This window comes from Oncorhynchus masou, chromosome 6 (genome assembly GCF_036934945.1).
Source record: "Oncorhynchus masou masou isolate Uvic2021 chromosome 6, UVic_Omas_1.1, whole genome shotgun sequence".
NCBI lineage: Eukaryota > Metazoa > Chordata > Actinopteri > Salmoniformes > Salmonidae > Oncorhynchus > Oncorhynchus masou.
The window spans coordinates 74,402,232-74,415,648 of NC_088217.1; the positions used below are offsets into that span (position 1 = coordinate 74,402,232).

At 44.0% G+C, this 13,417-nt stretch overlaps 1 protein-coding gene across 3 annotated transcripts in view; it reads right to left on the bottom strand.

The window, feature by feature from the left end:
• LOC135542603 (neuronal membrane glycoprotein M6-b-like) overlaps positions 1 to 13,417 on the bottom strand; it is a 32,009-nt gene that overhangs the window by 6,484 nt on the left and 12,108 nt on the right. For all 3 annotated transcript variants that reach the window (XM_064969704.1, XM_064969702.1, XM_064969703.1), the window contains exon 2: positions 56 to 242. In XM_064969704.1, coding sequence (XP_064825776.1) covers positions 56 to 242 — 187 coding nt within the window. The remainder of the gene's footprint in view (positions 1 to 55; positions 243 to 13,417) is intronic.

The window sequence follows — 13,417 nt, forward strand, 5'->3', positions numbered from 1 at the left end:
TCCCACACACACACACTCTACCACCCCCCCCCCCCACACACAACACACAACTTACACGATGGTGAGGGTGGCGTGGTCAGTGGTGATCTGAGAGAAGTGATTCTCCAGCATGGTCAGTGTGCCGGTCAGCGCCACGTGACCACACCCGCAGAACAGAGCCACGCCCGAGAAACAGAGGATGGTGGCCACCAGCGAGGCATAGGGCACGCCGCCCAGACACTTGATGCAGCATTCAAAGCAACCTGCAGGGGGAGACAGAGAGCACCTTGCTTAGCTACACAGTTGGTCAATGTTTTTTGTTGTTGAGCTACATTAGCCTTTAACTTGCTACATTATAAAGTAGGCATACATTGGAACTATACTATGTATGTTTTTTGTCCTGGAGAGCAACCGTCACTGCTTAATTAATCATGAATTAGTGAATTCATAAATGCTAAATGTGATCCGATTTAGCAGCCCATGTCATATTTGACTGAGAAAGGGATTCACTGTATGCTGTAGCCTAAAAGCCTTGAGAATACGCATTCTTGCTAACCTGTGTGGAGTGAACAATGCTTGACAGAAACAACCAAGTCACATTTACAGTAAAGTTGACAGATACAGTAGTGTCACTGTCTCCAACCAAGAGCCACAACATGTCTTCTCTTCATTCATCTTACCATATTGGAACCATTTTCACTTCATCATTGCAACTTTACCAGTTAGAATTGACACGCTCTGGCACCCAGGAGTGTTAAATATTACATGTGCTCCGTAGTACAAGCTCCTATCTTCCAATCTACTCCCCCCAAAAGATTCCTTTCCTTTGACTTCATAGAGAAACATACACAAAGCACTTTGACCAATGGCATGAATAATGCACAGTCTAATTCTAAATGAATCCCTTTTAACCAACGGCATAAATAATGCACAGTCTAATTCTAAATAAATGATTGCTACTTATTGTCAGAGCAGTGGTTTCTGGGCCACAGGCAAACAGACCTGGGCTGTGTTCATTAGGTACCAAACGGAAGAAAACAGACAAACAGGGAGGGACTACCTGAACTTGTTTTCATTTTCAGCTTGTTTTCGTTTTCCGTTGCAATGCGTTTTCCTATGGTGTGCCCTAATGAATACCACCCAGATGTGTGGAACTGCCGATAGGTCAAATCCTCCCCAAGATCTCCTATTGGATGTTCATAGAATGTATACAGAACCAATGCTAACCAGTGGTAGCAACACGAGATTCTATCATTAACCTTTGACTTCACATATTGCTAGATTAGATCCCTGACCAGTCCTCTGTGCACAGCACCCAGTCATACCATCTAATGGACACTACTAGTTCAACAAAGGCAGGATGAGAGAGTTATGAGGGTTATGCTATATTAAATGATACTGTGTCATATGGTGAGTCAACGGTACAATGCTTTGCCTATGGCAGCTACAAAACCAAAACTCTACAGTGTAACCATGACTTCTATTCTTTTTTGTTTTGTTTCAAGACCATTAAATCTGACGTCGCATTGGCAGTGCACAGTGATAAGCTCACAAAGAGTTACGGGCAGGGTTGTAATGAAGGACCATTGTGGGAGGCAGTGGAGCAGGTTTGGCAGTGCAATGGTTGCTGGTACCTCGGAGAAGGAGGCAACAGCAGTGTTGTTAGAGGGGAAAAGAGAGAACGAAGGAACCAAAGATGAGAAGGAAAAAAAAAACATTGCACTGAAGACAAGTGTTCAGGCTTATGTAACTGCGCATTATAAATAGCTCCGCATTGCAAACGTGGGAAGTTACTCTGGGAAGATTTTGCACTCCCTTACATGTGCCACTGTTTCCATGACAACCTGCTCCAATTGGCATCTCTCACACTAATTACAGACCGGCACATTTCTTCAGGAGTGTTATGGCTCTTTCTTTTACAATTATTCCTCCAAATAAACAAATCAATTGTGATTTTATATTTTCAATTTTGGAGGATGTACCCATAGTTTATTTTTTAAATTAAATTTATGAGGCTGAAATGAATGTCGGGACAGACCCTGACTGAAAAGAAGGGGCCTATAGGCTATTTCTATAGTGACGGGTGACCGTTTCTATAGTGACGGGTGACCGTTTCTATAGTGACGGGTGACCGTTTCTATAGTGACGGGTGACCGTTTCTAAAGTGACGGGTGACCGTTTCTATAGTGACGGGTGACCGTTTCTATAGTGACGGGTGACCGTTTCTATAGTGAAGGGTGACCGTCTCTATAGTGACGGGTGACTGTCTCTATAGTGACGGGTGACCGTTTCTATAGTGAAGGGTGACAGAGTTGACTGTTAATGACATCCACATGCCAACATCAATGGAATCCCATAATATCCCGCAAAGGATTTAGTCACCCTCATTAGTGTTGCTTCCAACTGACGATTCACAGTACTATGGACTACAACGTCAATTGGATATGAACAGCTTGTTACAGGCATTGAGATAAGAGTGCTACAGAATCTTGTCTGCATGCTATGCTATGTAATACTTCCAGACAGCACTAAGGTTGGCTTATCCAGAAAACACAAGGGGTTAAACCTAGCAGGCAGCTGCTGCTGAGAGGGAAGCTGAAACTCAAAGATGAGGTGTTAGTTGGTTGCATAGTACGAAGACGGAGAAAGCGTTGCATAATGGATCTCTATCCCATTAATGTTAATGAAGTACCAAGGCAAGGCATGGATGGATGTGAATGGGGCACTAACTACCCTACCATCTCAGCAGAGAAACTGGCTAAACGACCAGAACTCAAAGCGGGTTTGTCGAAATTGGACAAACAGGTCGGGCCCCCCCTGAGTCTTGTGCCCCCTTGTCAAATGGAATGTTCCACTACTACTCCACTTCCTGCTTTAAACGAGGGGCCTCATCCGGGGCTAGGCTGCTTGTGGCGATGCCAGCTGAGCTGAGCGTTTATCATCACAGTTAAAGTGCACTAATGGGAAACAGAAAGGCATGAGCGGACGGCCGCGGCGGAGCAGAACGGAAATCGATGGGCTATTCATTAGAGGAGAATTTAGGTGACAGAGCGAGGTCGAGTCCATCTCTCTCACTCTGCCCTGCTCTCTCTGGGGTGAAATATGAGAACTACAGGGCCCCAGTAGAGCTAGCACAAAGCTATATGGACATATAGACACAAGGCTATATGTCTGTATGCCAAGTAGAAATATAGACAGAGGCCTCAGACCAGACACAAGGCTATATATCTATATGCCCAGTAGATCTAAGGACAGAGGCCTCATACCAGACACAAGGCTGTCTAGTTCTCCACCTTCAATGATTCCCATGTTGTTTGGGTGGAATCTGACACTATAATAAAACCAACCTTAAACCCATTCAGAATGACAGAGTATGAAATACTATGGGTATATTTACAATTATAAACTGGATGGTTCGAGGCATGAATGCTGATTGGCTGACTGCCAGGTATAACAAAACATTTATTTTTACTTCTGTAATTACGTTGGTAACCAGTTTATAATAGTAATAAGACACCTCAGGGGTTTGTGATATATGGCCAATATACCACGGCTAAGGGCTGTATCCAGGCACTCCATGTTGCGTTGTGCATAAGAACAGCCCTTGGCCATATACCCCCCCCCTCCCTATGAGGCTCAGTTGGAGAATTATAGTGGCAAAATAGGAAACTGTCTTTCGTTTGCCTATTTTTCTGCCAGCAGCGAGAGAATAGCAAGGCCCTCCAAGGGCTCTCTCACCAACCTCTTTCAGTACAGTGGTTTTGCTGTCAAGAAGTTCAGCCCACTGCTTTGTGATGCCAGAGAGAGAGAGACAAACTGCCAGAGAGAGAGAGAGTGAGAGAGAGAGAAAAAAAATCAGAGAGATAGCGAATGGGGCAGAGAGAGAGAAAGCAAGATGGAGAGAGAAAAACAGATAGAGAGAGAGGAAGCAAATGGGAGAGAGAGAGAACATGTAAGATGAAGTGAGAACGAGAGAGAGAGAGTAAGCAAAGAGCATTTTTTGGCCCGGGGGCCAGTGAATAGTGGTTGCCATGGCAGCATGTTACCCACGACCCAGTTGAGCAGGGCCTGAAGCTAGCTGACTACGTCCCTCCGCGGATCCTCGCTTTCCTTCCCACGCGTACACAGCAAAAGGATGTGAACTTCCCCTCGGGGTTCAGAGTAGAGGGTTCAGGGATGGGGACATGACTCTCAACCTCAACCTGGTCTGACTGTGGTTCAAGCAAAGTGAGACTGAACAGGTAGAGGAGAATGTGCGTGGTCCAAAAGTGGTCTGAGCACTCTTGTCAGCCGGTCCCAATTCACTCTCTACCCATTTCCTTTGGCACTTCAATGCAGATCTGTAAGATGGAAGCAATATATGCTTATACCTATCCAGACCCTTCAGATCTGCAAACATCAAACAGATAAGGACGGTGAGGGAGCGTAATGGGACCGGCTGTGAGAGTACACTAAAGCTGTTGTGACCGCGTTTAGAGCGACAACAGACAGAGAGAACTGTGGCTGTGTGACTACACCTACATCCATTATTCAGTAGCCAGGTGATTGGTTTTGGTTTTATCCCATTGGGAAAATGGGCCATTCCCAGCCAGAGGAAACGCCACTTTAACGTTCAAACGTTGATGGGTAAAAAACCTAAAGTCCTGCAAAAGGACATATCTATTTCAAATAGCTACTGTACTTGATACTTTTCAGAAGGCTTTTCCTCCTCCAAATTTTGAGTCACATTATGACATGACTAAATATTATGAGACGTTACAATGACACAGCAAATGTACAACATATTTTTCAACTCTACATTGACTAGTTTTAGCGTCTACTAAAGTAGGTTCTCTTGCCTCAGGGACTATTCTAGTTTAGAAGCCCCGTATTCATTTCAGGACAGCTTCCGCTTGCATTGCATTGTGGGAAGATTCCTAACAGAGCTCTGTGGATCACCAAGAGAGACACATCTCCTCTCTACAGCAGGGGGAAAAAATGGCCGCTTCAATGAGGCGTTGATGAAAGAGAAACCCCATCTGTTTAAAAAGTGAACAGGCTTGGGATAGGAAACAGGTACACGACACATGTCATGATTTGAGATGATTAGAATTTTGGTAAATTATACTAATACTTTCAGCATGTACTGATATTTTAGGCTACTCTGTGTTTCTCATGTATGTTATATCCTTATTCTACAACTGCCAGTCACAATAATATAGACCAAATAAATATTGTGAAATCCAACGGTTTTAACGACACGTGACAGCATGTTTCGGGCTATTTCTGTCGGATATCAAAGGACGGTACAGTTAGAGGATGACGTGAAAAGTGACCTCCATCAAACTTCTGACATATCCAGAGAACCTTTCCCTCTGAACCTACTAATCTGGTCTACATCCTATAGCCAAGTCCTTACCCTGGTCCAGCATTAATATGAAGGACACTGGGCAACAAGGTCAGTATCTGCTCACGCATAATTAAGTGTAATGAAGTGTACAGCTTTTAAATCCCTCCTCAGCACTTGTCTACTACACTCCTATAATTTGATCAATCCTTCACCCCAGCAGTGATCCCTAACCGTGTGGACTTACTGTAGCCTTCGCTCTTTAGCTGTCTGCCTCCCTGCCTGAGTCCCTGCCTGCCTGTCCACCCCCATCAGCCAGTGTACTGGTATGGGAAATCTGGGATAAACCTAGCCAGCTGTGCAGGGGACTCCCATCATACACTTATGCACACAGAGAACAAGCTCTATTCAATCAGGAACATATACATGACCTACAGTGTACATCATGTACAATTTAGCTAGCTTGCACATTAAGTTTCTTGGAAGTTGTGGGAATGTACATTTTTGGTTTCCCATTGATTCTGGGAACAAAGCCATACATTTCCTGGCCGGTAAAGCTGAGAACATTCAGTCTATTCTGGGAACATACATTTTTACATTACAGGGAGGTTGAGAACATTTTACTATTGTTACCTGAAAGTTGTATTAATTAATTTGCTTAGGCATTAATCATGCAAACACATTTATTGTTTATTGTGGCACGGCATCAGTGAGATTTGAGCTTATGATCTTCTGTTCTCTATCCATGGAATTAGTCCACTGCGCCACCAGGATGGAGCTAGCATGCCATGTTATTTGTTTTTAACTCAAAGCTGTTCATTTTAGTCTATTCACACAGACCCCATTTCAAAGGAAACATGCACTCATTAAGATCAGATGTGGCCAATTAGTGGGTGCGGCCAACACACCTGAAAATACTTAATAAGACAGAGGATAGAGAGAGTTTTGTTGAGGCTGAGAATAGAATGTTCATATTTTTTAAATAATATTCTTTGAACGTTACTAGCATTTTCTTGCGGTTTTTATGGAACGTTTTACTAATGTTCTGAGAACATAGCTTTAAGTAAAACCATGAGGAAACCTGCAGAAAATGTTATGCTAAAGTACAAAAAGTCCCACTAAAAACATTGTTTCTTAGCGTTTTTGGAACAATTTGAGAACGTTATTTTAAATAGAACCCTGAGGAAACCTGCAGGAAACGTTAGACTGAAATTCCCACCTAAGAAACACATGGTTCTCAGAACATTATGTGCTAGCTGGGTACCCTGCACCATTCCCAGAACATTATGGGAAGGTTGTATGCAAAATAACCATAGGACAACCATGCTCTCACCAAGCTCTAAGAAACATACGGTTCTCAGAATGTTATGTGATAGCTGGGGAATCACGTAAACACACACACAAGCAACACTGAACCATGCATGAGAGCACAAGCAGTTCCGGACAACTGTGTGATCACACTCTCCGTAGCTGATGTGAGTATGTATTTTAAACAGGTTAACATTCACAATATCGCAGGGCCAGACATATTGGAGCAAGTGTCTTCTCTGATATTACCAACTTTGCCTGTCCCAGTCTGTTATACCCACATGTTTCAAGCAAACCACCATCGTCCCTGTGCTCAAGAACACCAAGTTACACATGCCTCTCCCTAATGTCAATATGCCTAGTAATTCTTGTCTTATTTCACTGTAGAGCCTCCAGCCCTGCTCAATATGCCTTAGCTCGCCCTTATATTCCCCCACCCACCCACCCACCCACACACACACACACATGCTGTGACCACACCTGGTATAACTTGTGTCTCTGGAGACAAAACCCTCTTGCCTCCATTGTACTCACATCCTACCATACCCTTGTCTGTATATTATGCCTGAATCTATTCTCCCGCGCCCAGAAACCTGCTCCTTTGACTCTCTGTTCTGAACATGCTAGACGGCCAGTTCTTATAGCCTTTAGCCGTACTCTTATCCTACTCCGCCTCTGTTCCTCTGGTGATGTAGAGGTTAACCCAGGCCCTGCAGCACCCAGCATCACTCCCATTCCCCAGGCGCTCTCATTTGTTGACTTCTGCAACCGTAAAAGCATTGGTTTCATGCATGTTAACATTAGAAGCTTCCTCCCTAAGTTTATTTTATTCACTGCTTTAGCACACTCCACCAACCCGGATGTCCTCGCCATGTCTGAATCCTGGCTTAGGAAGGCAACCAAAAAGTCCTGAAATTTCTATTCCTAACTATAACATTTTCTGACATGATAGAACTGCCAAAGGGGGCAGAGTTGCAATCTACTGCAGAGATAGACCTGGATAGTATGACAGAACTATGCAGGCTGTGCCCAAACAATTCGAGCTTCTACTTTTAAAAATCCACCTTTCCAGAAGCAAGTATCTCACCGTTGCCGCTTGTTATAGACCCCCCTCAGCCCCCAGTTGTGCCCTGGACACCATATGTGAATTGATCGCCCCCCATCTATCTTCAGTGTTAGGTGACCTAAACTGGGACATGCTTAACACCCCGTCATTCTACAATCTAAGCTACAGTGCCTTGCGAAAGTATTCGGCCCCTTGAACTTTGCGACCTTTTGCCACATTTCAGGCTTCAAACATAAAGATATAAAACTGTATTTTTTGTGAAGAATCAACAATAAGTGGGACACAATCATGAAGTGGAACAACATTTATTGGATATTTCAAACTTTTTTAACAAATCAAAAACTGAAAAATTGGGCGTGCAAAATTATTCAGCCCCCTTCAGTTAATACTTTGTAGTGCCACCTTTTGTTGCGATTACAGCTGTAAGTCGCTTGGGGTATGTCTCTATCAGTTTACAGTTCTCAGTTTACAGTTCTCTTACAGTTCTCTGCTGCCAGTTTTGCACATCGGTCGCAAAGTTCAAGGGGGCCGAATACTTTCGCAAGGCACTGTAGATGCCCTCAATCTCACACAAATTATCAAGGAACCTACCAGGTCCAACCCTAAATCCGTAACCACGGGCACCCTCTTTGATACCATCCTGACCAACTTGCCCTCTAAATACACCTCTGCTGTCTTCAACCAGGATCTCAGCGATCACTGCCTCATTGCCTGCGTGCGTAATGGGTCCGCGGTCAAACGACCACCCCTCATCACTGTCAAACGTTCCCTAAAACACTTCAGTGAGCAGACCTTTCTAATCAACCTGGCCCGGGTATCCTGGAAGTATATTGACCTCATCCCACCAGTAGAGGATGCCTGGTTGCTCTTCAAAAGTGCTTTCCTCTCCATCTTAAATAAGCATGCCCCAATCAAAAAATGTAGAACTAAGAACAGATATAGCCCTTGTTTCACCCCAGACTTGACTGCCCTTGACCAGCACAAAAACATCCTGTGGCGTTCTGCATTAGCATCGAATAGCCCCAGCGACATGCAACTTTTCAGAGAAGTCAGGAACCAATGTACACAGTCAGTTAGGAAAGCTAAGGCTAGCTTTTTCAAACATAAATTTGCTTCCTGTAGCACTAATTCCCCAAAAATTAGGAACACTGTAAAGTCCATGGAGAATAAGAGCACCTCCTCCCAGCTGCCCACTGCACTGAGGCTAGGAAACACTGTCACCACCAATAAATCTACAATAATCGATAATTCCAATAAGCATCTTTCCACGGCTGGCCACGCTTCCACCTGGTTACCCCTACCCTGGCCAACATCTCAGCACCCCCGCAGCAACTTCTCCAACACCCCCCCCCCCACACACACACACACACACACACACACACACACACACACACTTCTCCTTCGCCCAAAACCAGACAATTGATGTTCTGAAAGAACTACAAAATCTGGATTCCTACTAATCAGCTGGGCTAGACAATCTGGACCCTCTCTTTCTAAAATTATCCGGCAAAATTGTTGCAACCCCTATTACTAGCCTATTCAACCTCTCTTTTGAAAGGCAAGTTAATAAACAGATCACCGACCATTTCGAATCTCACTGAACCTTCTCCACTATGCAATCTGGTTACCGAGCTGGTCATGGGTGAGCATCAGCCACGCTCAAGGTTCTAAACGATATCATAACGCCATCAATAAAAGACAATACTGTGCAGCCATCTTCATCAACCTGGCTAAGGCTTTCAACTCTGTCAATCACCACATACTTATCGGCGGACTCAATAGCCTTGGCTTCTCAAATAACTGCCTTGCCTGGTTCACCAACTACTTCTCAGATAGAGTTCAGTGTGTCAAATCGGAGGGCCTGTTGTCCGGACCTTTGGCAGTCTCTATGGGGGTGCCACAGGGTTCAATTCTTGGGCCGACTCTTTTCTCTGTATATATCAATGTCGCTCTTGCTGCTGGTGATTCTCTGATCCACCTTTACGCAGACGACACCATTCTGTATACATCTGGGCCTTCTTTCACTGTGCTAAAAAACCTCCAAACGAGCTTCAATGCCATACAACACTCCTTCCGTAACCTCCAACTGCTTTTAAAATGCTAGTCAAATTAAATGCATGCCCGCACCCTCCCGCCCGACTAGCATCACTACTCTGGATGGTTCTAATCTAGAATATGAGGACAACTACAAATACCTAGGTGTCTGGTTAGACTGTAAACTCTCCTTCCAGACTCACATTAAGCATCTCCAAACCAAAATTAAATCTAGAATCGGCTTCCTATTTCGCAAAACAAAGCCTCCTTCACTCATGCTGCCAAATATACCCTCGTAAAACTGACTATCCTACCGATCCTTGACTACGGCGATGTCATTTACAAAATAGCCCCCAACACTCTACTCAGCAAACTGGATGTAGTCGATCACAGTGCCATCCGTTTTATGAGCAAATGAGCTTCATATTCGTCACCAAACCCACTGGCTCCAGGCCATCTTTAAGTCTTTGCTAGGTAAAGCCCCGCCTTATCTCAGCTCACAGCAGGTATATTTCACTGGTCACCCCCAAAGCCAATTGTTCCTTTGGCCGCCTTTCCTTACAGTTCTCTGCTGCCAATGACTGGAACGAATTGCAAAAATGTAAAAAATGTAAATTTAAATTAAATAAGTTTTAAATCACTGAAGCTGGAGACTCATATCTCCCTCACCAACTTTAAGCATCAGCTGTCAGAGCAGCTCACAGATCATCGCCTCTGTGGTCTATTTATTGCCTATCTCCCTACTATACAGATACAAGTGAACCAGAGTCTAAAGAGAATGGTTTTACTAACAATTTGGGAATAAAACATAGTATCATGCAGCCCATTTCCATAGAATAGATTTCCATTCAATGTTCCCATTAATACACCATAGTCCTCTTTGTCTTTCGCTCCATTTCCCAAATCTTTGTAGTCTCTCTTTATGATCCTGAATGTATTGATGTCATCGTTAACGATGACGAGAGTTAAATCGGGCACACTGAGGTTTATGGGATGTGAGTAGAGCGAGCAGATTGGGCATCAGTAGGCGATGGAAGAGGGCCAGGGAGACTGGCATTGCATAAGAACAATGCATGCTGCGCCAACCTGTCACTCAGTGCTATTCATATACCCACATAGAGCATACTGTAGACAAAATGAACACATAGCATAAACATACTAACATCCACACAGACACATACAAAGGACTAAAACATACATCATTTAATTCACACAGACTAAGGAGCTGCATGTGGATACACTCCCACTAAAATACACATATTATGCATGCATGAACACACACACACACACACACTCCCCAGGTGGAGGCTGACAGCGTGTGTGTGTGTCAGAGAGAGCAAGAGAGAAACGGCTGAAGGGCTTGGAGATTAATTAAGATAGTGGAGATGAGAGAGAGATGACAGTGTGGGGGTGACGGAGGGATGTAGCAAGCTGAATGAAAGAGCAATAGGAGACGAAAGAGAGAGAAATTAGAAGAAACTGGGTAGAATAAATTAACAGAGAAAAAGATAGAAAGGGAAAGAGAGAGAGAGAGAGAGAGAGAGAGAGAGAGAGAGAGAGAAAACATATAGCCAGCAGCATGAAAATCCTACCAAATGAAATCATCACTCATAGGAGAACCCTTTTTGGTTCCAGATAGAACCCTTCTAGATAGCACCTTTTTTTCCTGAGAGACCTGCCGATGACAACCGTGACATGAGAGAGATACCAAGCCAACACACAAAGAACTTGGAAGCCTGCTCACACCTCCCTCACCCCTTCTCACTCCCCCCTCCGCCTCCCCCACGTTCATCAAACAGGCCTGAAGGGTTAGGGACCTTTATATACACAGGGCCTCAGCTGGACCTTTCCGGACCCTTCTGTGAGCTGAATGACTGTGTGGGTGAGTGTTTGTCTTTAACATGCCCTTATAGCACCTCCTTGGCTAAATACAGTATGTTGTCATGGAGATAGCAGAACGCCACCCTAGAGACTCTGTGACATCGCGCCCCGCTCACACCGATAGAGGCAGAGTCTCATCAAGAAAACAAAGACACCTAAGAAGTTCTCCATTGATAATCGTAATGAGACAACATTGGTCACAATATTTCACATAGACCCACTCTCAACACTGTCATCACCATTGAATGTGTCTCAATCAGTACTTTTACATACATAGTGATAATTGTATATTAAACTGATTATGGCAGTAGGCAGATTAGGCAATAGTCATTCAAACACCTTCCTCTGCTTATCTTAATTGGGGTAAGGTCAAAATCGAAGTAAACATACGGCGATGGTTTTTCTGAGCAATTTTGCTAATTATTAGGATATGTAAACAACTTAAAAATCTGCGTTCCAGCTGTGTATTTGATCTGTGCATGTGCTAGAATCAGCCGAGCGAGCCTCTCTCTCTAACTCGAGTGAAGTGAGTTCGGGACAACTGAATGTATGCGTCTTAAAGTATACTGAACAAAAATATAAATCGGAACGTTCAACAATTTCAAAGATTTTACTGAGTAACAGTTCAGCGAAATAAATTAATTAGGCCCTCAACTATGGATATCACATGACTGGGCAGGTGTGCAGCCAGGGGTGGGCATAGGCCCACCCACTTGGGAGCCAGGCTCACCCACTGGAGAGCTAGGCCCAGCCAATCAGAATTAGTTTTTCCCCACAAAAAGGCTTTATTACAGACAGAAATTCTTCTCAGCATCAACCCCCCCCCCTCTTTTATTCATGAAACATGGGACCAACACTTTACATGTTGCGTTTATATTTTTGTTCAGTGTAGTTTTCACATACAAACTTTATATGTCCAAATAAAAATAGGCTTCCCAAAAAAAGAAATGGTCGCTGTGGTAGAACGTTTATTTTGACTGGCGATGTTCTGCATTTATCGAAGTCCCATCAGGTAGTTTCAGATGTATCCATGTAAACAGGATTATTAGGGAAATCATTCTTCTTCCAAAGCCTGTAAACGTTTCAATCAAACAATTATATTAATCTGACGTTCCACAGAAATTGCATTATTATGTGCATGTAACAGCACTCAATGTAACCAGGGAATTTCACACACACACACACACACACACACACACCACCTACAGCATTACATTCCAACGGCATTCCGTACACTTGCATTAACATCTGCTAACCATGTGTATGTGACCAATATAATTTGATTTGATGGCATCCACTTATCCTGCAGTTGGATACATTGCATTGAGAATCTTTACACAGAGGTTCAGTACAGTAGAGGGACTAGTACAAGGGAGCATAGCGCTGCGTGTGTTCTGCCTGTGTTAAGCTTGAACGGTAGTGAGAAAAATGCTCTACGACTCATATATTATACAGAACCCATCAGCTCTCCACTGTTACGCCCTTTCGCCGTGGTGATGATGATGTAATCCCTCACGGTTGTGATCTGAAGATGTGGATGGCAACGCAGCGAAGCGTTACATAAGAGAGAACATACTAACCCCTGCCCCCTCCCTACTTTCCTGTGCGATACAGGGAGAATAGGAGGTGTATGCCTGGCTAAGTCAGTGTGACATCATAGAGAGAAAGAGAAGAAGAGGGGAAGGGAGAGACGGAGGTGAACTGACCGAGCGGCAAATGGTGGCAGAGAGTGAGTGGAAGAGGAGGGAATAGGAAATGCCAAAGGAGAGAGAGAGAGAATAACTAACTATCCTGTATTTTACAAAAGGGTCAGAGTGGAGTCC